The sequence below is a fragment of the Pseudorasbora parva genome, chromosome 4 (assembly GCF_024679245.1).
Source record: "Pseudorasbora parva isolate DD20220531a chromosome 4, ASM2467924v1, whole genome shotgun sequence".
NCBI classification, from domain to species: domain Eukaryota; kingdom Metazoa; phylum Chordata; class Actinopteri; order Cypriniformes; family Gobionidae; genus Pseudorasbora; species Pseudorasbora parva.
Window position 1 is genome coordinate 2,239,668 of NC_090175.1, and position 22,993 is coordinate 2,262,660.

Genomic DNA, 22,993 nt, shown 5'->3' on the forward strand with positions numbered 1-22,993 from the left:
ATGTTTTGAGATTTGGGTTTTCATGAGCTGTATGCCAAAGTCATCAGTATTAAAACAATAAAAGACCTGAAATATTTCAGTTGGTATGCAATGAATCTAAAATATATGACAGTTTAATTTTTATCATTACATTATGGAAAATAATGAACTTTATCACAATATGCTAATTTTTGGAGAAGGACCTGTACAACAGTTGATTTGAATCGAGCCTGTCATTCTGCTCCTATACTATATTTTCCTTTACAGAGTAAATGTAGGTGAATTAACTGGTTAAAAGTCTGACTTAGCTCATAAAGCTATTGAATAAGTAGAGCTATTGTATATTGAACTCACAGTTGTGCTGCTGTGTGAAAGTCTTCATAAATATCACAGAAAAAAGGTGTCTTTACTTACCTACAGGAAAAAATACTATAGCCTATTATAATAAAATGACTAGTGTTTTTGAGCCATATAGTAAAGATACTACGGTAATTGCAGTATAGATACTACATTTAATTTATATTACATGTAGTATTAGTCAACTACAGTAAATAAATAAATACATTTATATATATATAAAACCTCCTGGGACCCAGTTATAGACTTTTGTCCACTGTAGTGGACATTATATTTGAGTGAGTTTCTGTCACATCACACACGTCACAGTTTAGAGTCAGGATGTCCTTTATAGAGCACATTCAGGGCTTCGCACAGATACCAAATGTGTGGAGGTGTCACCAGGACAACAACAACTTCTTGGTCTTTAAAAATGGCTGACAATAATGTTTAGCACTCTTATGGAAATATGATCATATTTTGTAATTATAATTTAAATCTGATTAATTTTCTAATTGTTTGTTATAAATCAACATCTCAGGAAAATGGGTTTCTAATCAAAATATGACTGGAACAAAACAGGGCATTGATTTCATAAATGTCCACTGTAGAGACGCCAGGACTTAAATCATGTTTATCAGGCATTTTGGAGACACAAACAGTAAATAGGGAAATAAATTACATATCAATATTCCTATGAAATATTACATATTATTATGAAAATGTTGCCAATTATTACTCCCCTTATTACACTTCTTTTTTTCTTTACATGTTGCACCAAGAACACAATAATATGCAAATTAGATGCAATATACCGATACATTGTATTGAATAGGAAAATCCAACTATGGCCATTTTACCCACATAGTGCATAAAGTAAGATGGTATATCAAAGCATTCAGTTATATCTTTTATAACATAGCTCAGAATCATCTTTAAAAAAAGTTTGTTTTAAAAAAATCCTGAAACTTAAAAATGTATTCGTGAATTAAAAATAAGTCCCATTGTTTTTGCCTATACATGCGATTTCAATTTCAAACAACTGAGTCCTGGTGTCAACTACAGATATCATAACATATGAATACAATATAATTTTCCAAAAAAATAATCTGTCCATTTGTTTCTTATGCTCTAAACAATCTAATGACATGAGAAAATACAAAATTAAAAAAACTTTTTTTTTCTGGGTCCCAGGATATATATATTGCTAGAGTCATTTAGTGTTTTTTTTCACGTGGGGCGATTTCTCACGAAATCTGCCAAAATGTCTCGTATTTCTCAAAGTAAATCTTTAGGACCATTAGTTTTGGGAATGTCCTTTTACTCATGCTTTCTGGAATAATACTGATGCTCTGATTGTCCAAAAGATTTCTTACAACTTTTCTTTATCATTTAGACATATTCTTTTTGGCTTTTATGGGACATTCTACCAGAAACGCACATTTCCACTTGTAAAAAATCTTGGGGGGAAAAGATCTTATTCTTAAATCTGAACATTGATTCATATTGAGGACATGTTAAACTATAAGAAACACATATCATGCCATCTCAGCATGTTTTTATGATTGAATAAAATACATTTTTACACGCCTTGCACCCTTAAAATGTCAGGCCCTGTCACAGACAAATTTGCATATGTTAGAATGGTTTCCTAATGATTTTTTTATATATAAATAGCATTTTCTTATTGGTCACATGTCCCTGATTGTATCTCACATGGTTTTGTAATTCCTATAAGAAATATAAGGTCAACTATAGTACACAAAAATCACAGAATACCCGCCAGGCACTCATATAATTATAAAATAACTACCTTTACATAGGAGATTTTTACAAAAACATCGTAGTGGATATATACCCCCACATTCATCTATACAGTTAAAGAGATTAATTCATCAATATTAAACGTGACAGGACTGACCAAAAGCATGGGGACAGTTGTAAAATAGTATTTATTTGTAGAATTTAATGTTTTTAATTAATTAATGTGATTGATAACAACTTAAACTTTTTATTGATGGAGTTTTTTTTTCCTAACAAAAGTTTTTTGCATAACAAAACTATGAAAGCTGCAGCTTCAATTCGGCTGAGGACAAATACAAGGACAGGATTTGTAATTTTAAAAAGTGTTTTTAATAAAGAAAAAAACATCTGAAAACCTAATGAATGACATATTCCTTTACAGAACAATTCACAGAAATCAACCATTAGTCAGCTTTAGACATTTTTGGATAAAATACTTTTAATTCCCTGTAAACAATTCAAGGACAGATAATGTACGTTTCTGGTAGAATGTCCCTTATGTCAAAGACAGTAATCTAATTAATGCCAGTTTTTGTATAAACCTTCTTTTATTTATTGGAAAGTTTCATAAATGTAAATTTATAACAAGTAAACCCCATTTTAACTTCTTTAAAGAAGAATTGAAGATGTATTTAAATACAATTTCAACTTCTGTTAATAGGAAAGCAATGCGAACATCAAGAATTTGTGCCATGTTTAATATTCTTTCTTAATATTTCTTTCTTTATTTTTGCCCTCTTCTTTTCTTTCTCTTCTCTCTGCTTCCTTTTTTCTTAGGTTTATTGTTCAATAGAATTGAACTTTTTACATACTTTTTCATTTGAAAGATGGTTTGTATTTCTTGTATGTATCGAATTTTTTGTTTGTTATTTTTGCATAAAAAAAAGGACCATTAACAGATTTTACATTGTGACTTTCACTTTACATACTTATAAATCTTATAAAACATGCCACTATACATGTAGTCTGATAGAAATAACGGTCAATAACGATTTTAAGGAGGGGCACCGGTTCTGAGGAAAATATTATCAGATGCAAAACGTTTAAAAATAGCCAAATTGTGCTTTTTTAGCTAAATATTTTTTTTATTTTGGGCGATTGGTCCTGATTGTCAACACTCGCGTTAAGTACTGTACAATTGTATTAAACTAATATCGCCTAATGTATTACTAAAGTATTTGATGTGTGTAATGGAAGAATTGTCTCAGTCTCGGGTCTAACGCCCCGTCTCGTGTTTGATGGACATCCGCGGTGGCCAATAGGAACGCGCGGTTTGAACAAGGGCTGTTCTTCATAAGTTTATGGTTGTCTGCTGACCGGATAGGAGAACTTTTTCTTTTTTTTTCCTGCCCGTCGCTTTTCTCTCCCTGTCTGACAAGTGGAGTTTGACATCTCGAGTCGGTTTTATTTGTGTTAAATCGGTTTGCTCTGCGTTATGAAGTGATTGGAGTTTCTCTGTGGTGTGTGTGGAGTTTGACTAAAGCTCGTGATGGGTAACCGAGGGATGGAGGAGCTTATTCCTCTCATTAATAAACTGCAGGACGCCTTCAGCTCCATCGGCCAGAGCTGCAGTCTGGAGCTGCCGCAGATCGCGGTGGTGGGCGGCCAGAGCGCCGGGAAGAGCTCGGTGCTGGAGAACTTCGTGGGCAGGTGAGCCAGCCTTCAACATAAACAACGCTCGAGAGAAATGTGTCGAGGGCTAACTTCAAATATTAAGTGTTACATAAGTGTAACAACTTGATATCATTGTTTTAACGTGAGTGTGTGTGTCCCGCAAGCGATACGTTGAAGCGTTCAGTGATCGGAATGTCACTGCTAGTCAAACATTAACCTTTAATACTCTAAAATGGCTAGTTCACTCGAAAATTTACATTTTAAGACCCACCAGTAACGATGGTAACGATTTCTTTGGAAGAATTGCTTTCATTAGTTATTTTTTCCCCCAGCTGATAAATAAAAAACTTTGACAGCCAATCAGAATCCATCCTGAGCATTTAAAGCGGCAGCGCGCTTATAATAAACAAAACGTCGATGATGTAGTTAAAGAGATAACTGAGTTCACCCAATAAAATGAAAATTACACCATTGTCTAGGCTACTTTTCAGAGTTATAAGTGTAATAACTTGATATATTTGTTTTAACGTGAATGTTTGTGCCCCACAAACGATCCGTTGAAGCGTTCAGTGATCGGAAAGTCACTGCTAGTCAAACATTAACCTTTTGATACTCAAAAATAGCTAGTTAACTCGAAAATTTACATTTTTAGGCCTGTTCACACCAGTAACGATTCCGTTGGAATCTCTTCCTCAATGATTTTCCCCCCAGCTGATGAATAAAAAAACACTTTGACAGCCAATCAGAATCCATCCCGCGAAGCATTTAAAGTGGCAGCACACTTATAATAAACAAAACTCGTCAATGATTCGTTATGTTGTATTTAAAGGGATAGTTCACCCAATAAAATGAAAATTACACCATGGTCTAGGCTACTTTTCAGAGTTATGTTTAAAAAATATCCTGGCTAATCCAAGCTTTACTGAATAGATAAAATAATAGATAGTGTAACGCCTCTCTCAGTTCCAAACTCTTACATTCATTTACTTTATACGGACACCCATCGATTCGTTTCAGAAGGCCTTTATTAACTTTATTAACCTCTAGAGCAGTGTGAAGCAGTTATATGATGGATAGATGCACTCTTATGATGCATAGATGCACTTTTATGATGATGGATGCACTTGTATGATGGATGGATACACTTATGATGGATAGATGCACTTTTATGATGGACGGATGCACTTTTATGATGGACGGATGCACTTTTATGGACTTCAAAACAGAAACAGCCATTCACATTCTAAAGCTTGGAAGAGCCAGGACATTTTGTAATATGATTCTGATTGTATTCGTCTGAAAGAAGAATGTCATACACACCTCAGCTGGCTTGAGGGCGAGTAAATCATGGGGTAATTTTCATTTTTGTTTGAACTATCCCTTTAAAGGCGTAGTTGGTGTAAGCGGGCCTTAAAGGGATATTCACCCAAAAATGTTGTGATGTAGTATAGTATGGAAATGGAAGATTTACTGACCTTTATGTTAACACAGACCCGTTTTTGTGAGCAGTGCTAACTGATTTTTGCTGATCTTTTCAACAATTCATAATAGTGACCACACACGTCACACTTCCCATGAAAGCGTCACAGTAGTCCACAATAGGACTCATTTATGGGAAGAATGACGGCATACGGGTTTGGAAGGAAGATGTGATGTATTATAATATTCCTTTCTTGTTGTTCCAAGGATACTCTAGGCTTGATATAGTAATTGTGTTCTTCACGTCTAACTTGAGTTGAGACAAATTTCAGCATGTGCTGACTTGACTTCTTTAGGATTCCTGCTCAAGCAACAGGAAGAGCCACACACACACACACACACACACACACACACACACACACACACACACACACACACACACACACACACACACACACACACACACACACAGAGTGCACTTTGGTCTGGGAAGTGAAACGTGATTTCTTGTCATTGAGGGTGTGTGTGTGATTCATTGCTCTTGTCTCCGTTGTTTGTGTCATTACATGAACAAATCAACCCTTCACTGAGAAAGGACAGCTCTTAATTCAGTTCAGAGATGCTAAAACCCTTCTATTGGGGGGTTTCCTGTACATTTTATTGCATTTTAATACCCCAGAAGCTGGTGCACCACAATAAAGAGTTGATGTTTTCACACACTCTCTGAAACCATATGCTCTGTTTCTCAGAGACTTTCTGCCGCGAGGATCCGGCATCGTCACACGCAGGCCTCTGATTCTCCAGCTGGTCAACAGTAAAGCGGGTAAAACACACATTACACACACTTAACATCACATCTGTCCCTCCTAAAGGTCCCAAGATGAGCGGTGAGAGCTAACTCACGTCATGTGTCCTCTTTTAGAGAGAATCACCTTCAGGGCGGCCGGAAATTATATCACAATATTGCAATAATGCATAATTATGGCGCTAAAAACAAACAGCTTTGCATCACAGGAATAATTACATTTTACAATATATTCACTAAGAAAACCTTTATTTTAACTGGGTTTCTGCAAGTCTTTAAAGCTCTTAAAGGTGCAGTGTGTAAGTTTTAGGGGCATCTAGCAGTGAGTTCGCCCGCCCCTCCCTTTCTGAGCACATAGAGAAGCTACGGTGGCTCACACAGGACAAAGATGGGCTCGTCTGAGACGGCGGAGAGACGCTAGTGCTCTATAGAGAAGTTTGTCCCTTTAGGGCTACCGTAGAAACATGGCGGGCCAAAATGGCGGGTTCACTGTAAGCGACCAATAGTGTGTGTAGATAGAAACGGCTCATTCTGAGGAAATAAACACATAACGGCTCATTGTGTGAGGTCTGAAAACATAGTTATGTGTATTATATTGCATTTCTCTCAATAGATCCTCATATATATTACACACTGCACCTTTAATTAGACCTGACACAATTTAAGGCCTTAAAATGGATCAGAAAGTGCCAAACGCGAATTGATCGTCAAAATCGCGTCTAGTTTGACGCGTGAATATTTTGAATCCATTTGCGCGTCTGCAGAAAATTGGACGCGCGTAGAAATCGAGCATTTGAAGTGCAATAGACGCGTGTTAAAGGCGCTCCAGGTGAAATATATTAAGCATTAACAGCCACACACGTGGTTCAGCCAACGCACTACCTGGATTATCTTCACTGCATGTATATTTAAATAAAATATAAAGTTATGAAACTTCACTTTGCCCTCAGTCAAAATGTTTTGGTAGGGAACAATAGATTAATTGGACCAAAGATCGGCCATTTGATGTACACAAGACGAAGCATATGTCATGTTAACCTCTACATCCGAGCCGGCGGCAAACGCCAGAAGGACCGGCCGAGGAAAGGCTGCTCTCGCCGGGGTTAACGAGCGCTGAGCGCCCGGAGATCGCCTGGAGCTCACAACTACAAAAACACAAGAGTGTTCTTTTTAAATAGGCACTATTTACTTTATAGGTAAACCACATATTTTAGCTTTAAACAACTACATTATCAACTGAAAAGCATTAAAACTACATTTAGTGACAAAATATCAGTATTTTTTAATTATATGTAGGGTTTCTCATCACGTGGCAGCAGCAAGCAGGCTCCTCATTGGTTAACGCGGCACGAATTGACGCCAAAGTTCACATTTTTTAACTCGGGCGTAGACGCGAATTCGCTTCAAACGCGTGAACGCGCAAAAAGCACCACTCGCGCAAGATGCTCAATTCGTCTTCAATTTCGCGTTATTCGCGCAAACTGGACGCGTGAATGAGGCGGAATCTGGTCCATCGCGCTGCAGGACCTCCAGACGCGCGTCAACGCGCCTTTCCATTGACTTAATATGGAAATCATTCGCTCCAGACGCTCTATTCGCGTTTGGTGTGAACGTACCTTAAAATTCGATATCATGGCATTAAATCAGGGCACTATGATGTCAGTGATTGCAGACTCTGTTCATTAAATGTCACAGAATTTCGTTTTGTCTAAATAAATCAATAGTAGGTCAGGCTCTTAAAGGGCCAGTTCACCCATTAATGAGAATCCTGGGATCATTTCCTAATGTCGCTCAAACCCATCAGACTTTCCTTCCTCATGTAAAGCCATGGAGTCTCTGCAGAACATCTGGAATAATCCGCTCGATCCGTATGGATCAGTTCCTCTTTATGAACTTTCTGAAACGTCAGTGGAAGTTGCTTAACCTGTCAATGGAGGACAGAAACCGGTGCATTTCATCTCAAATATCTTAATTTGTGTTCAGAAGATCAATGAGAGTCAACATTTAATCTGACCATTAAAACAGAGGCCAGAACAATTAAAAACATTAAAACAACATCCTTTGTTGTTATCCTAAACATCCTTAAATCGGGACACATTTAATAACATGAAAAACTAAGAAAGTCATGTTTTCTGAGAAACTGAACAGAATGAAGTGAGTTTGAGCTTAAAACAAGAGCAAATATCTGTCATTGGGGATGAACATGACTTGCGATTGAATGAAGTGGATGTTTATGAGGCCATTGGCAGAGATTTGCTCTCGTTGTTTCAATCATAAAATCACTTTCACTAGATTTCTCATCTTAAACTTTAAGCTGTTGTTTGTCAAATGAATAAAACAAGTGATGGAGCTCTGTTAGAAATTGTATTGAAGTGTCACTAATATAACGCATTTACATTAGAGGATGTTCCTTTCAGGTTTATTCTTAACATGTAATACAATAGTAATGATATCATTTCCCTGTTTTCACCGTGGTGTGTTGGTCTAGAGTATGCCGAGTTCCTGCACTGCAAGGGCCGTAAGTTTGTGGACTTTGACGAGGTTCGGCTGGAGATCGAGGCTGAGACGGACCGGATCACCGGATCCAATAAGGGGATCTCCGCGGTGCCCATTAACCTGCGCGTTTACTCGCCCAACGGTGACCGCAGTTTCTCTCTGTTGTCTGTTATACGATACTGATATTATTAATCCGGTTTGAGGAGTTCTTGAGCTGATCTGAGTGGTGTGTGTAATGACTCGTCCCTCTCTCGTAGTCTTAAATCTGACGCTGATTGATCTTCCCGGCATGACGAAAGTGGCGGTGGGAGACCAGCCGACGGACATCGAGTTCCAGATCCGGTAAGAGCCGTGGCTTTGATGGCCTACGGGACCCGGGTGAAACACTGACAGCTCTTCTCCCTGTCTGTGTGTGTGTGATCAGAGAAATGCTGCTGCAGTTCATCTCCAAAGAGAACTGCCTGATCCTGGCCGTCACGCCCGCCAACACCGACCTCGCCAACTCTGACGCGCTGAAGATCAGCAAAGAGGTGGACCCTCAGGGTGAGACACACTGACCCGCCTGCAGGAGGAGCTAACGCGCTTCATCCGTCCTTTAATGACCTTCGCGAAACGTCCTGGAAAACCTGATGATACATTGTTCACGCCCTAGCAATGCTTGGCAAACACCCAGGTTATCATAGCAACACCTTAGCAACCACCCATAATAGCATAGCAACTGACTAGCATCACCATAGCAACTACCTAGGATATCCTATCAACCACCCAGCAACAACATACCAACCACCTGGAACACACTAGCAACTCCCTAGCACCCACCCAGAACACCCTAGCAACCACCCAAAATACAGAACAACACCCCAGCAACAACCAGAACATCTTATCAACTGCCTAACAACACCATAGCAACTACCCAGGATATCCTATCAACCAACCAGCAACACCATGCCAACCACCTGGAACAAACTAGCAACTCCCTAGCAACCACCCAAAACACCCTAGTTACCACCCAAAATGCGGAGTAACACCCTAGCAATGACCGGAATATCTTAGCAACTGCCTAGCATCACCATAGCAACTACCAAGGCTATCCTATAAACCACCCATCAACACCATACCAACCACCTGTAACAAACTAGCAACTCCCTAGCAACCCCTTAAAATACCATAGCAACCACCCAAAAAGCAGAGCAACACCCTAGCAACGACCAGAACATCTTAGCAACTTCCTAGCATCACCATAGCAACTACCAAGGCTATCCTATAAACCACCCATCAACACCATACCAACCACCTGTAACAAACTAGCAACTCCCTAGCAACCCCTTAAAACACCATAGCAACCACCCAAAAAGCAGAGCAACACCCTAGCAACGACCAGAACATCTTAGCAACTTCCTAGCATCACCATAGCAACCACCTAGAATATCCTATCAACCACCTTGCAACACCATACCAACCACCTGTAACACAGTTGCAACTCCCTAGCAAACCACCCAAAACATCCTACCAACTCCCTAACAACCAATCAAAATGCATAGCAACACCCTAGCAACGACCAGAACATCTAAGCAACTGCCTAGCATCCCCATAGCAACTACCCAATATATCCTATCAACCACCTAGCAACACCATACCAACCACCTGGAACACACTAGCAAATCCCTAGCAACCACCGAAAATGCAGCGCAACACCCTAGCAACGACCATAGCATCTTCGCAACTGCCTGGCATCACCATAACAACTACCCAGCATATCCTATCAACCACCCAGCTACACCTGTAACACATTAGCTACTCCCTAGCAACCACCCAAAACACCCTAGCAACCACCCAAAATGCAGAGCAACACCCTAGCAGCAACCAGAACATTGTAGCAACTGCCTACCACTTAATTTTGATTAAAAACTTGCAGTTGGGAGTCATAAAGTCAGAATTGTGTGATATATCGCAGATTTGTATATATAACTCGCAATTGTGAGTTTATATCACAATTATATAAATTCGTAATTGTGTAAAAAAATTATGAATTTAATTTAAAAAAGACATTAAAAAGTTACGTCTTTTCTTATTATCCTGTGGCGTAAACAAGCTTCACTAGTCATAATGTCTGATTAAGAGCTCATATTAAAACTGTTTTATGGTTAAGTCATGGCAATAAAGTGTACGCCTTTTAAAGACTCGGAGAGCAGTATTTGGCGTGATCTGTCTTTTATTCCCGTTGAAAGGATCTCTGTAGAGTGGGGAACCCTGATGACACCTCGCTCATATTTCATTTGGACACTTTTCTTTTCTTAGAAAGTTCAAAAAATCAAAAGTAACGTCGCCACGATGTTTGCCAAAGGGAATGCTCACTGTTCAAATAAGAAACGTTTAAAAAACGGGATGATTGGAACGTTCAGAGAACATTCCGAAATAAAAGGGAATGTTAGCAAAACATTTTGAGAAACCAAACGCCTTTGCTGATGCCCTGCAGGTCTTCGCACCATCGGCGTGATGACCAAACTGGACCTGATGGATGAAGGAACGGACGCCAAAGACATCCTGGAGAACAAGCTGCTGCCGCTGCGCAGAGGTGACGGACAACACCGACTGTCTGTCTGTCTGTCTGTCTGTCTGTCTGTCTGTCTGTCTGCCTGCCTGCCTGTCTATCTATCTATCTATCTATCTATCTATCTATCTATCTATCTATCTATCTATCTATCTATCTATCTATCTATCTATCTATCTATCTATCTATCTATCTATCTATCTATCTATCTATCTATCTATCTATCTATCTATCTATCTATCTATCTATCTATCTATCTATCATGGACTAGCTGGAGTTTGTTTATTAAGCGAGCAGGGCAACCACCCAGTAGAGCATTACAATAATCTAGCCTTGAGCTCATGAACGCATCGACTAACTGCTCAGCATTGAGAGCATGTGTCGTACTTAAGGGATGGTTTTGTTCTCTTATCAGTGATGCCGGGTCTGAATGCCATCTCCGTTTGTGTTTATAGGTTATATTGGTGTGGTGAACCGCAGTCAGAAGGACATCGACGGCAGGAAGGACATCCGAGCCGCTCTGGCTGCCGAGAGGAAGTTCTTCCTTTCTCATCCGGCGTACAGGCACCTAGCGGAGCGGATGGGCACACCTTACCTGCAGAAAACACTCAACCAGGTACACAAACACCGACCGTAGACGCTTCAACCGCTCCATTATAATGTGGCCATGGCATGATAGCTTTCCATCGCCTCTTTCCAGCAACTGACGAATCACATCCGGGACACTCTGCCGGCGCTGCGCAGCAAACTACAGTCTCAGATGCTGTCCCTGGAGAAAGAGGTGGAGGAGTACAAGAACTTCAAACCAGACGATCCGGCGCGGAAGACCAAAGCTCTGCTGCAGTGAGACCCGGACACACAGCTCTTAAGATTATTATATTACATAATGCCTGACACATTTTTCTTCCATTGTCAATTAAAGACAAAATGGGTGCGTTTACATGCACGTTCTTAAGCCGATTAGGCCTAATAAGCCGACAATGAACATGGTCATGTAAACGCGGTAACCCGTTTTCTTTAATCAGAGTAAGGTCATAAACGGCGTAAACCGGTCGGGACAGGTCGTTTTCTTCTTACCTCGATTTCATTCTGCATGTAAACACATTAACCTGCTTTCTGTGTGATAGGTGACAAAAGCACAAACACAGAGCAGATTTAAACGCATCCAGACAGAGCGAGCGAGCGTTTTGCATGAAATAAGGACATATCACAAACGCAGACTCTTTAAGACCCAGAACATTGTAAAGATGTGTTCTCATCTCAGTCAGCAGAAGTAGTATTATGTTATATCCCTTATTATGTTTGCCATCACTACAAGGAAATAACACAGTTTATTAATAAAATATAATGTAAATAATGTAATAAATGTAAATGCAGTTTACTTGCGTTGTCAGTTTACTGGTTTGCATGTAAACAGGGAAAACTGGTTATTTCAATAAGCTGATATTTGTGAGCTTACTGGCGTGCATGTAAACACACCCAATGAGTGTGAATAGAATAGACCACATGCTCGATAAACTACTCTGTGTGTGTGTAGGATGGTGCAGCAGTTCGGCGTGGACTTCGAGAAGCGGATCGAGGGCTCTGGCGATCAGGTGGACACGCTGGAACTCTCCGGCGGCGCGCGGATCAACCGCATCTTCCACGAGCGCTTCCCTTTTGAGCTGGTTAAGGTACGGTCAGCCCCGTTTATTCACATTTGGTTTCGCTGGAGTCCCACTAGCCGATCAGGAGCATGTCTGTGTTCATGGAGCTCATTTTCAACCAAATCAACATTTTGATTTGAAATAATATTCTGCAGGTTTGACTTTTTTTTTGTAGAGCGGAAATGGGAGCTAAACTATTTAGTGCTTTGAGTAATAAGCAGGATTTTAAAATGTCTGCGATGTTTAATAGGGAGCCAGTGCAGTGTTGTCAGAACTGGACTAATATGATCATACTTCCTGGTTCTAGTAAGAACTCGAGCTGCTGCGGTTTGGACCAGCTGGAGTTTGTTTATTAAGCGAGCAGGGCAACCACCCAGTAGAGCATTACAATAATCTAGCCTTGAGCTCATGAACGCATGTACTAACTGTTCAGCATTTGGCATTGAAAGCATGTGCCGTAATTTAGATATATTTTTAAGATGGTAGAATGCAGTTTTACAGATGCTAGAAATGTGGCTTTCAAATGAGAGATTGGTATCAATCAAGAGATTAATTAAAAAATGTATTTAGTTCAGAATCGTGATCTCTATTTGAAACAAAAAATCGTGTTTCTTACTTCATCTGGAATAAATAATGTCAGAATTGACATGCTTTTAATCGCATAACACCATAAATAAACGTGTGTGTGTGTGTGTGTGTGTGTGTGTGTGTGTGTGTGTGTGTGTGTGTGTGTGTGTGTGTGTGTGTGTGTGTGTGTGTGTGTTTAGATGGAGTTTGATGAGAAGGAGTTAAGAAGAGAGATCAGCTATGCCATCAAGAACATTCATGGAGTCAGGCAAGAGCACACACACACTGTTCACGACCGTACTCCCTTCAGGAACATAACCCAGTCATTAAACTGTCCCATATCACACATCCCTGATCATTTAGTCCGCTTTCATCGCTTAACCTCTAACATTTGAGCCATGTAAAGGCAGCATAGACACACCACACATATTCAACATGACCAGCTCAGTAAACGCATGCACTGCAAAAAATGCTCTTCTTATTTAGTGTTTTTTTTCTGGTTTCCAGTCCAAATATCTAACAATTCTTAAATCAAGATGCATTTACTAGATAAGTAAAATTACACAAGACATTTTTGCTTGTTTTCTGGGGGAAAATTTCAAAATGAATTGAGTTTTTGCTTAAAACAAGCAAAATGATCTGCCAACGGGGTGAGAAAAATAATCTTATTTCTGTTTGGGACGGAAACAAGAAACAAGATTTCAATCAGAAATAAGATTATGTTTCTCACCCCATTGGCAGATCATTTTGCCTGTTGTAAGCAAAAACTAATTTTGATTGTATTTTTAAGAAAAACAAGGAAAACTATCGTTTTACTTATCTAGTAAATGCATCTTGATTTAAGAATATTTAGATAATTCGACTAGAAACAAGACAAAATGACTAAGAAGAGCATGTTTTGCAGTGTGGGCTCATTATTATAGTCGTTCTCTCTATGGTTTCGTTCTGTTTGACCGTGTGTTGTGTGTGTGACCTCAGGACGGGGCTTTTCACCCCTGACATGGCCTTCGAGGCCATTGTGAAAAAGCAGCTGATCAAGCTGAAGGAGCCGTGCCTCAAATGCATTGACCTGGTCATCCAGGAGCTCATCAATACGGTCAGGCGGTGCACACTGAAGGTAGACTGAGAGAGAGCATGGCACGCTAACACCTGCTAATGGCGCCACAAAGCAAAAACACTCCCCAAATGCCCTCTACCTCAGCGGGGAACTGACCAAAGCTGATCGCAAACTCACATGCACACGACGCATTTCATATCAGCAATATGATCTTACAAGAACAAACCCATAAGGGATGTTTTTACACTCAAATAGTGTTAGAAAACCATCAAGGTCAAAGTGCTGCGTTACGTTTAGGAAAGAGGAGCGAATGGACCGTTATGTGCTTCTGTTTTCATCCACCCGTCCACTTTTTCCCAGTATTGTGCCCCTAATTATCCAAATAACCCCTCCGCTGTCCCATGATCCTCCAGGACGGGGCTGTTCACCCCTGACCTGGCCTTTGAGGCCATAGTGAAAAAGCAGATTGTTAAACTGAAGGAGCCGTGTCTCAAGTGTGTAGACCTGGTGGTGTCTGAACTCGCCACGCTCATCCACAAGTGCACCGAGAAGGTAAAACATGAGCGTTTCTGACCGATCAAAGTCCTGTAACCGAACCCTCTTTGATTGACAGATCCTTTAACCAATCAAATCCAGTCCTGTAACCGAACCCTCTTTGATTGACAGATCCTTTAACCAATCAAATCCAGTCCTGTAACCGAACCCACTTTGATTGACAGATCCTTTAACCAATCAAATCCAGTCCTGTAACCGAACCCTCTTTGAGTGACGGATCCTTTAACCAATCAAATCCAGTCCTGTAACCGAACCCTCTTTGAGTGACGGATCCTTTAACCAATTAAATCCAGTCCTGTAACCGAACCCTCTTTGAGTGAAGGATCCTTTAACCAATCAAATCCAGTCCTGTAACCGAACCCTCTTTGAGTGATGGATCCTTTAACCAATTAAATCCAGTCCTGTAACCGAACCCACTTTGATTGACGGATCCTTTAACCAATCAAATCCAGTCCTGTAACCGAACCTTCTTTGAGTGACGGATCCCTTAACCAATCAAATCCAGTCCTGTAACCGAACCCCCTTTGAGTGATGGATCCCTTAACCAATCAAATCCAGTCCTGTAACCGAACCTTCTTTGAGTGACGGATCCCTTAACCAATCAAATCCAGTCCTGTAACCGAACCCACTTTGAGTGACGGATCCCTTAACCAATCAAATCCAGTCCTGTAACCGAACCTTCTTTGAGTGACGGATCCCTTAACCAATCAAATCCAGTCCTGTAACCAAACCCCCTTTGAGTGATGGATCCCTTAACCAATCAAATCCAGTCCTGTAACCGAACCCCCTTTGAGTGACGGATCCCTTAACCAATCAAATCCAGTCCTGTAACCGAACCCCCTTTGATTGGCGGATCCTTTAACCGATCAAATCCAGTCCTGTAACCGAACCTTCTTTGAGTGACGGATCCTTTAACCAATCAAATCCAGTCCTGTAACCGAACCCTCTTTGATTGACAAATCCTTTAACCAATCAAATCCAGTCCTGTAACCGAACCCTCTTTGAGTGACGGATCCCTTAACCAATCAAATCCAGTCCTGTAACCGAACCCTCTTTGAGTGACGGATCCCTTAACCAATCAAATCCAGTCCTGTAACCGAACCCTCTTTGAGTGACTGATCCTTTAACCAATCAAATCCAGTCCTGTAACTGAACCCTCTTTGAGTGACGGATCCTTTAACCAATCAAATCCAGTCCTGTGACCGAACCTTCTTTGAGTGACGGATCCCTTAACCAATCAAATCCAGTCCTGTAACCGAACCCTCTTTGAGTGACGGATCCTTTAACCAATCAAATCCAGTCCTGTAACCGAACCCTCTTTGAGTGACGGATCCTTTAACCAATCAAATCCAGTCCTGTAACCGAACCCTCTTTGAGTGACGGATCCTTTAACCAATCAAATCCAGTCCTGTAACCGAACCCTCTTTGATTGACGGATCCCTTAACCAATCAAATCCAGTCCTGTAACCGAACCCTCTTTGAGTGACGGATCCCTTAACCAATCAAATCCAGTCTTGTAACCGAACCCCCTTTGAGTGACGGATCCCTTAACCAATCAAATCCAGTCCTGTAACCGAACCCTCTTTGATTGACGGATCCCTTAACCAATCAAATCCAGTCCTGTAACCGAACCCTCTTTGAGTGACGGATCCCTTAACCAATCAAATCCAGTCCTGTAACCGAACCCTCTTTGATTGACGGATCCCTTAACCAATCAAATCCAGTCCTGTAACCGAACCCTCTTTGAGTGACGGATCCTTTAACCAATCAAATCCAGTCCTGTAACCGAACCCCCTTTGATTGACGGATCCCTTAACCAATCAAATCCAGTCCTGTAACCGAACCCTCTTTGAGTGACGGATCCCTTAACCAATCAAATCCAGTCCTGTAACCGAACCCTCTTTGATTGACGGATCCCTTAACCAATCAAATCCAGTCCTGTAACCGAACCCTCTTTGAGTGACGGATCCCTTAACCAATCAAATCCAGTCCTGTAACCGAACCCTCTTTGATTGACAGATCTCTTAACCAATCAAATCCAGTCCTGTAACCGAACCCTCTTTGATTGACAGATCTCTTAACCAATCGAATCCAGTCCTGTAACCGAACCCTCTTTGATTGACAGATCTCTTAACCAATCAAATCCAGTCCTGTAACCGAACCCTCTTTGATTGACAGATCTCTTAACCAATCGAATCCAGTCCTGTAATTGTCCATGTTGACTAATTGCTGTCTGTGGTGGATGAGCTCCGCTTGTGTTTGTTTTTGCTTTGTGGGGATTATATTCAGTAATCACAGTGACCGTCTAAACACACATCACTGCGGTCGTACTCAGCCGAGCTTATGAAGCCTTATGTGTGTGTGTGTGTATGTTTGTGTGTGTGTGTGCTAGCTGAACTCGTATCCTCGGCTGAGAGAAGAGACGGAGAGAATCGTCACCACATACGTCAGAGAGAGAGAGAGCAAAACTAAAGACCAGGTGTGTGTGTGTGTGTGTTCCCGAACCCTCCAGTTCTCATATCACATTCATTCACTGTTCCCTCACACCTGTGTGTGTGTGTGTGTGTGTGTGTGTGTGTGTGTGTGTGTGTGTGTGTGTGTCGCAGGTGATGCTGCTGATCGACATCGAGCTCTCCTACATCAACACCAACCACGAGGACTTCATCGGTTTTGCCAAGTGAGTGACCTCTGCCCTCTGTTGACCTTTGACCTCAGTGCAGCGTTGTAACCGCAGTGTGTTTCAGCGCGCAGCAGCGGAGCGCCGCGGTCAGCAAGAAGAGGGCCATGCCCAATCAGGTACAGCACCACCAGCTCTCGCCGCTGCCCATTGGCCTGCTCCACCGCCTCATTATCATATCCCCTCCCCCCGCTGCAGGTGATCAGACGCGGTTGGCTGACCATCAACATCAGCATCATGAAGGGCGGGTCTAAGGACTACTGGTTCATCCTGACCGCAGAGTCCCTGTCCTGGTACAAGGACGAGGAGGTGTGTGTGTGTGTGTGTTCTTCATCTTTTGTGGAAATAAGGATGGGTGCCGAGACCCGGTATTAGATGAGCCCGGTGCTAAAGAATGACAGAGCGCAGTATGGAGAAGATCTGATGCTATCGTTCTGCTGTCGCTACTGGAGAAATGAAGAAAATACACTTACTATTCATTATCGCCACATAGACGTTATATTACGAATTCTATATTACCAGCCGTTTCTAAAAGCAATTGATTATTGTAAAATGCAGTCTCTACTGTTGCTAAATTATGGATCGTGTTTGTTAATAAACAGAGCTATGAAAAGCACAATAATCCGTGCAAGAGTTTCCAACTTTAAGGCGACTTATGCGAGTGTGCTTTGAAACCGACCGCAACTCGCACATTACAGTACTTTAGACGTTGTGTGTGAAGGGCTAAGACCATCAAATACACACAACAAATAGCCCATGCCAAAATGACCGCTTGGTGAGTATTCACTAAACACAGTTTATGTCTTAAATGGCCGTTAATAGTTATAAATGTTATGTATATTATTAGATCTGCATTTGGTCTTAAAGGGGCAGTGTCTAATAAACCCTGACGATTGTGTCATTAATGGTAATCCAATAAAAGATGATGAGAAAGATGCTCGATAAATAGATATTTTACATCTTCAGATTATAAAGTAATGTTAATTAAGTTCTTAATTTTTATTTTTATCATTAAAAAAGTTACCAAAAGAACCGATAAGAATACCGTTAAAGTACCGGATCGATAATCGGTATTGGTAAGAGTCGATACCCATCCCGTGTGTGTGTGTGTGTGTGTGTGTGTGTGTGTGTGTGTGTGTTCCAGGAGAAAGAGAAGAAGTTCATGCTGCCTCTGGATAATCTGAAGCTCAGAGATGTTGAGAAAGGGTTCATGTCCACCAAACACACCTTCGCCATCTTCAACACCGAGCAGAGGTGCGGTACGGCTCATAAACAACAACAATAATAATAATAATAATAATAATAATAATAAACTGGTTGTTGTGTACAACAGAGAAGCCGAAATAAAGTTTTAATGGTTTAATGTTTGAAAATGAAGAAATGAAGATGGCTATAAATATTAGTATTATGATTCATAATGCTGAAATGTTTGTCCAAATTGTGCAGAGCTGTCGCGTTATTAATGTTCTTATATCTGCTGCAGGAACGTGTATAAGGACCTGCGTCAGATCGAGCTGGCCTGTGACTCTCAGGAGGACGTGGACAGCTGGAAGGCCTCGTTCCTGCGGGCCGGAGTCTATCCGGAGAAGGACCAGCCGGAGAATGAGGACGGAGTGCCGGCCGACTCCCTGTCCATGGACCCGCAGCTGGAGCGGCAGGTGGAGACCATCCGAAACCTGGTGGACTCCTACATCGGCATCGTCAACAAGAGCATCCGAGACCTGATGCCCAAGGCCATCATGCACCTGATGATCAACAGCGTGAGTGGGGAGGGGGCGGGGCTTACACCTGATGATCAACAGCGTGAGTGGGGAGGGAGCGGGGCTTACACTTGATCATCAACAGCGTGAGTGGGGGCGGGGCTTACACCTGATGATCAACAGCGTGAGTGGGGAGGGGGCGGGGCTTACACCTGATGATCAACAGCGTGAGTGGGGAGGGGGCGGGGCTTACACCTGATGATCAACAGCGTGAGTGGGGAGGGGGCGGGGCTTACACCTGATGATCAACAGCGTGAGTGGGGAGGGGGCGGGGCTTACACCTGATGATCAACAGCGTGAGTGGGGAGGGGGCGGGGCTTACACCTGATGATCAACAGCGTAAGTGGGGGGCGAAGTTTATGCTAATAATGGTTGTTGGTGTCGATCACAGAAGGGTCTATTATTTATTTATGAGGTTGTTTTTGTCATTCATTCTTTCATTCATATTTTGGGGTTGATTTTATTTGTTTTCATTCATAATTTGTATACTTTTCTAATGTATTATATTAATTTAATAGAGTTTTGAAGTTAATTATATATATATATGTATATATATATTTCTCTCTCTTACCCTCTCAGGCGAAGGAGTTCATCCACTCGGAGCTGCTGGCGTTCCTGTACTCGTCCGGTGATCAGAGCAGTCTGATGGAGGAGTCGGCCGATCAGGCGCAGCGGCGAGACGAGATGCTCCGCATGTATCACGCGCTCAAGGAGGCGCTGCACATCATCGGTGACATCAGCACCAGCACCATATCTGCACCTGTCCCGCCTCCGGTGGACGACACCTGGATACACACCGACCCCAGGTACCGCTGTCACCTCACAGCACACAACGCAAAAAATGCTCTTCTCACTTTAACTCGTGTTTCTAGTCAAAACATCTAAAAAATCTTAAAACTAGAAGCATTTACTAGACGAGTAAAAATAATTGTCTTGTTTTGGGGAAAAATAACTCAAAATGAAGAGAGTTTTTGATTAAATAATCTGCCAATGGGGTGAGAAAAATAATCTTAAAACATTATTTTTCTCACCCCATTGGCAGATTATTCATTTTATTTTAAGCAAAAACTCTTCATTTGGAGTTATTTTCCCCAAAACAAGACAATTATTTTTTACTTGTCTAGTGAATGCTTCCTAAAGTAAGATTTTGTAGATATTTAGGCCTGAAACAAGACAAAAATACTAAATAAGAAGAGCATGTTTTGCAGTGCATGACGGCTCTGGTGATAACAGAAGTGTATTTAAAGTGCGTGTGTGTGTGTGTGTGTGTGTCAGCCCTCCGTCCCAGCGTAAGCCGTCCTCAGGCACGGCTCCGCCCCCTGGCCGCCCCCCTGCAGTGCGAGGCCCCACCCCCGGCCCACCGGCCCCGCCTCCTCTGAACCCCTCCCCTGCGTTCGGAGTCCCGCCCCTGCCCTCCAGGCCCGGCCCGCCTCCCGCCAGCTCTAATGAAGCTCCGCCCCCTCAGGTGCCGTCCCGCCCCGCCCGCGTGCCGCCCACTCTGCCGCCCGGTATACCCAGGTACGACCTCTTCCAGCACCTCAGGTTTGCCTAAACACATTCCAGTTGCCTCTGTTGTGAAGGCTTATGAATATTAGTTAGATCACATGTCAAGTCCCATAGCCAATTAAATATTCATGAGCCACGGATTATTCGTAGTAAGATTCTCTAATAGAGACAGAGCGACACGCGTCATAATCTGAAGCCACGCCCACCGGGGGGAAAAACACACCAGCCGTCTCCATTGACTTTCTATTGCGGGAAGCGCCTCCTTATCATTTCAGACTCATTACAAAAAAACGAACAATGTCTGAAAGCTGACATGTGACGAGGTGTGCAGAAAACAAGCTGAAGAACCCAGACGTGTTTATGAGCTGCGGACCCAAAAAACGAGTGTTAGGGACACAAAAGTGGACACCGGCACTAGAGACAGAGCACGACATGTTATATTACACTGAGAGCTACACACACTGGAGGAGAACATAATCAGAGACAGGGAATATCATTTATAACACTGACATTTGGATATTTGACACAATGTTTCCTGCGCACTGAGAGTCCGGATCCCCAAACTGAGCCCTTCTTCTGCTGAAGCTTCACGTCTTACTGCCTGTGTCCACTTTTGTCTCCTTAAACACTCGTTTTTTGGGTCGACAGCTTATAAAAATATAGTTGTGTGTTTTTTAGCCTGTTTGCTGCACACCTTGGCACATATCAGCTTTTAGATATTGTTCTGCTTTTTGTATTAAGTCTGAAATGAAAAGAAGGCGGCCTAACGCAATACAAAGTCAGTGGAGAGCGTTGGATTGGGTGGGCGTGGCCTAAATACGCTCTGTCTCTATTGGCAGAAGGCAATTAATATTCATGAGCCATAGATTATTCATAGTAAGATTCACTTATTGGCTAGCAGCATCTGCCTTTCAACCAATCATGCATTCCCACTGGCTGAAGGTAATTAATATTCATGAGCCACGGATTATAATTATTTCACAGTGTGCTGTAATACCATGATGTGTGTGTGTGTGTGTGTGTGTGTGTAGCAGGAGACCTCCAGCGGCTCCAAACCGGCCCACTATCATCAGACCGTCAGAGCCGTCTCTACTGGACTGAGACTTCAACAACCGAAGGAACCAACCACACACACGCGCTCACACACACTCATGCGCTCATACACGCATACACACACACACACACACACACACACATACACACACACACACTCACTCATGTGCTCATACACGCATACACACACACACACACACACACACACACACACTCAATCATGCGCTCATACACGCATACACACACACACACACATGCATACATACACACACACGCGCACTTATTTATATATATACACACACACTCATGCACTCACACACACACACACACACACTCATGCGCTCACACACTCATGCGCTCATACACGCGTACACACACGCTCATGCGGTCATACACACACTCACCTACACACACAGACTCATGCGCTCATACACGCATACACACTTACGCTCTTATATACACACAGTCTCACTCACGCGCTTATACATACACACACACACTCACGCACTTATTTATATATACACACACACACACACACACACACACACTTTCTCACTCGCGCACACACACACTCTCTCTCAATGACATACACACACTCAATGACATACACACACTCACACACACATACAAGTGCAAATAAGGGCGTCAACTCAAGGTTTGATTGACACGTGGCTTTTGATACTCTCAAGCGTAGCACTAGTGATAATAATATGCTTTCTGATGGGGTTAGATATTGTTTCTATAACTTCAGGGAGAACGAGCACTACTTTAGATGAATGATTTAAGGTCCGTTTATTTCACACTCACACACACACACACACACACACACACGCGTGTCTTACCAGTCCCGTTTACAGTCTTTAACACACTCCCGGTTTCCTGATGGGAATCTTGTCTTAAGGTGGGGCACTTTTACAGCTGTACTGCTTTATTATCTGTGGAGTGACACTAAACATCTCCACAGCCTAACGCGTGTTCAGTAACACACACGTGTTCATTAACACACACGCGTGCTCTGAACCCTCCTCATGTCTCAGATAATGGCTGCGGAGGCGTCTCGTCTCCAGCCGAGTGTGTTCTGCTCTGCTCCGTGTGTTTCTGTCTCCTGGTCTGCGAAGGAAAGCTGGCGTGAGCTGAATGTGCTGATCAATAAAGGGCTGTTTGCTGCA

At 42.1% G+C, this 22,993-nt stretch overlaps 1 protein-coding gene across 4 annotated transcripts; it reads left to right on the forward strand.

The window, feature by feature from the left end:
- Positions 1 to 3,351: 3,351 nt before the first annotated feature.
- On the forward strand, positions 3,352 to 22,993 carry dnm2b (dynamin 2b). 4 transcript variants are annotated; one of them, XM_067440575.1, is made up of 20 exons: positions 3,352 to 3,768; positions 5,901 to 5,974; positions 8,445 to 8,594; positions 8,710 to 8,794; positions 8,877 to 8,995; positions 10,929 to 11,027; positions 11,459 to 11,619; positions 11,704 to 11,846; positions 12,541 to 12,676; positions 13,417 to 13,484; positions 14,687 to 14,825; positions 17,221 to 17,307; positions 17,435 to 17,505; positions 17,573 to 17,624; positions 17,704 to 17,814; positions 18,650 to 18,759; positions 18,989 to 19,265; positions 19,845 to 20,071; positions 20,541 to 20,783; positions 21,803 to 22,993. In XM_067440575.1, the coding sequence occupies exons 1-20, from the start codon at positions 3,608 to 3,610 to the stop codon at positions 21,870 to 21,872; spliced, it is 2,583 nt and encodes an 860-aa protein (XP_067296676.1). In that variant the 5' UTR covers positions 3,352 to 3,607; the 3' UTR covers positions 21,873 to 22,993. The 4 variants fall into 4 exon arrangements, with proteins under 4 accessions (XP_067296676.1, XP_067296678.1, XP_067296675.1 ...); XM_067440577.1 differs by having other exon boundaries at positions 21,806 to 22,993; XM_067440574.1 differs by lacking the exon at positions 14,687 to 14,825 and adding an exon at positions 14,195 to 14,333 and having other exon boundaries at positions 3,357 to 3,768.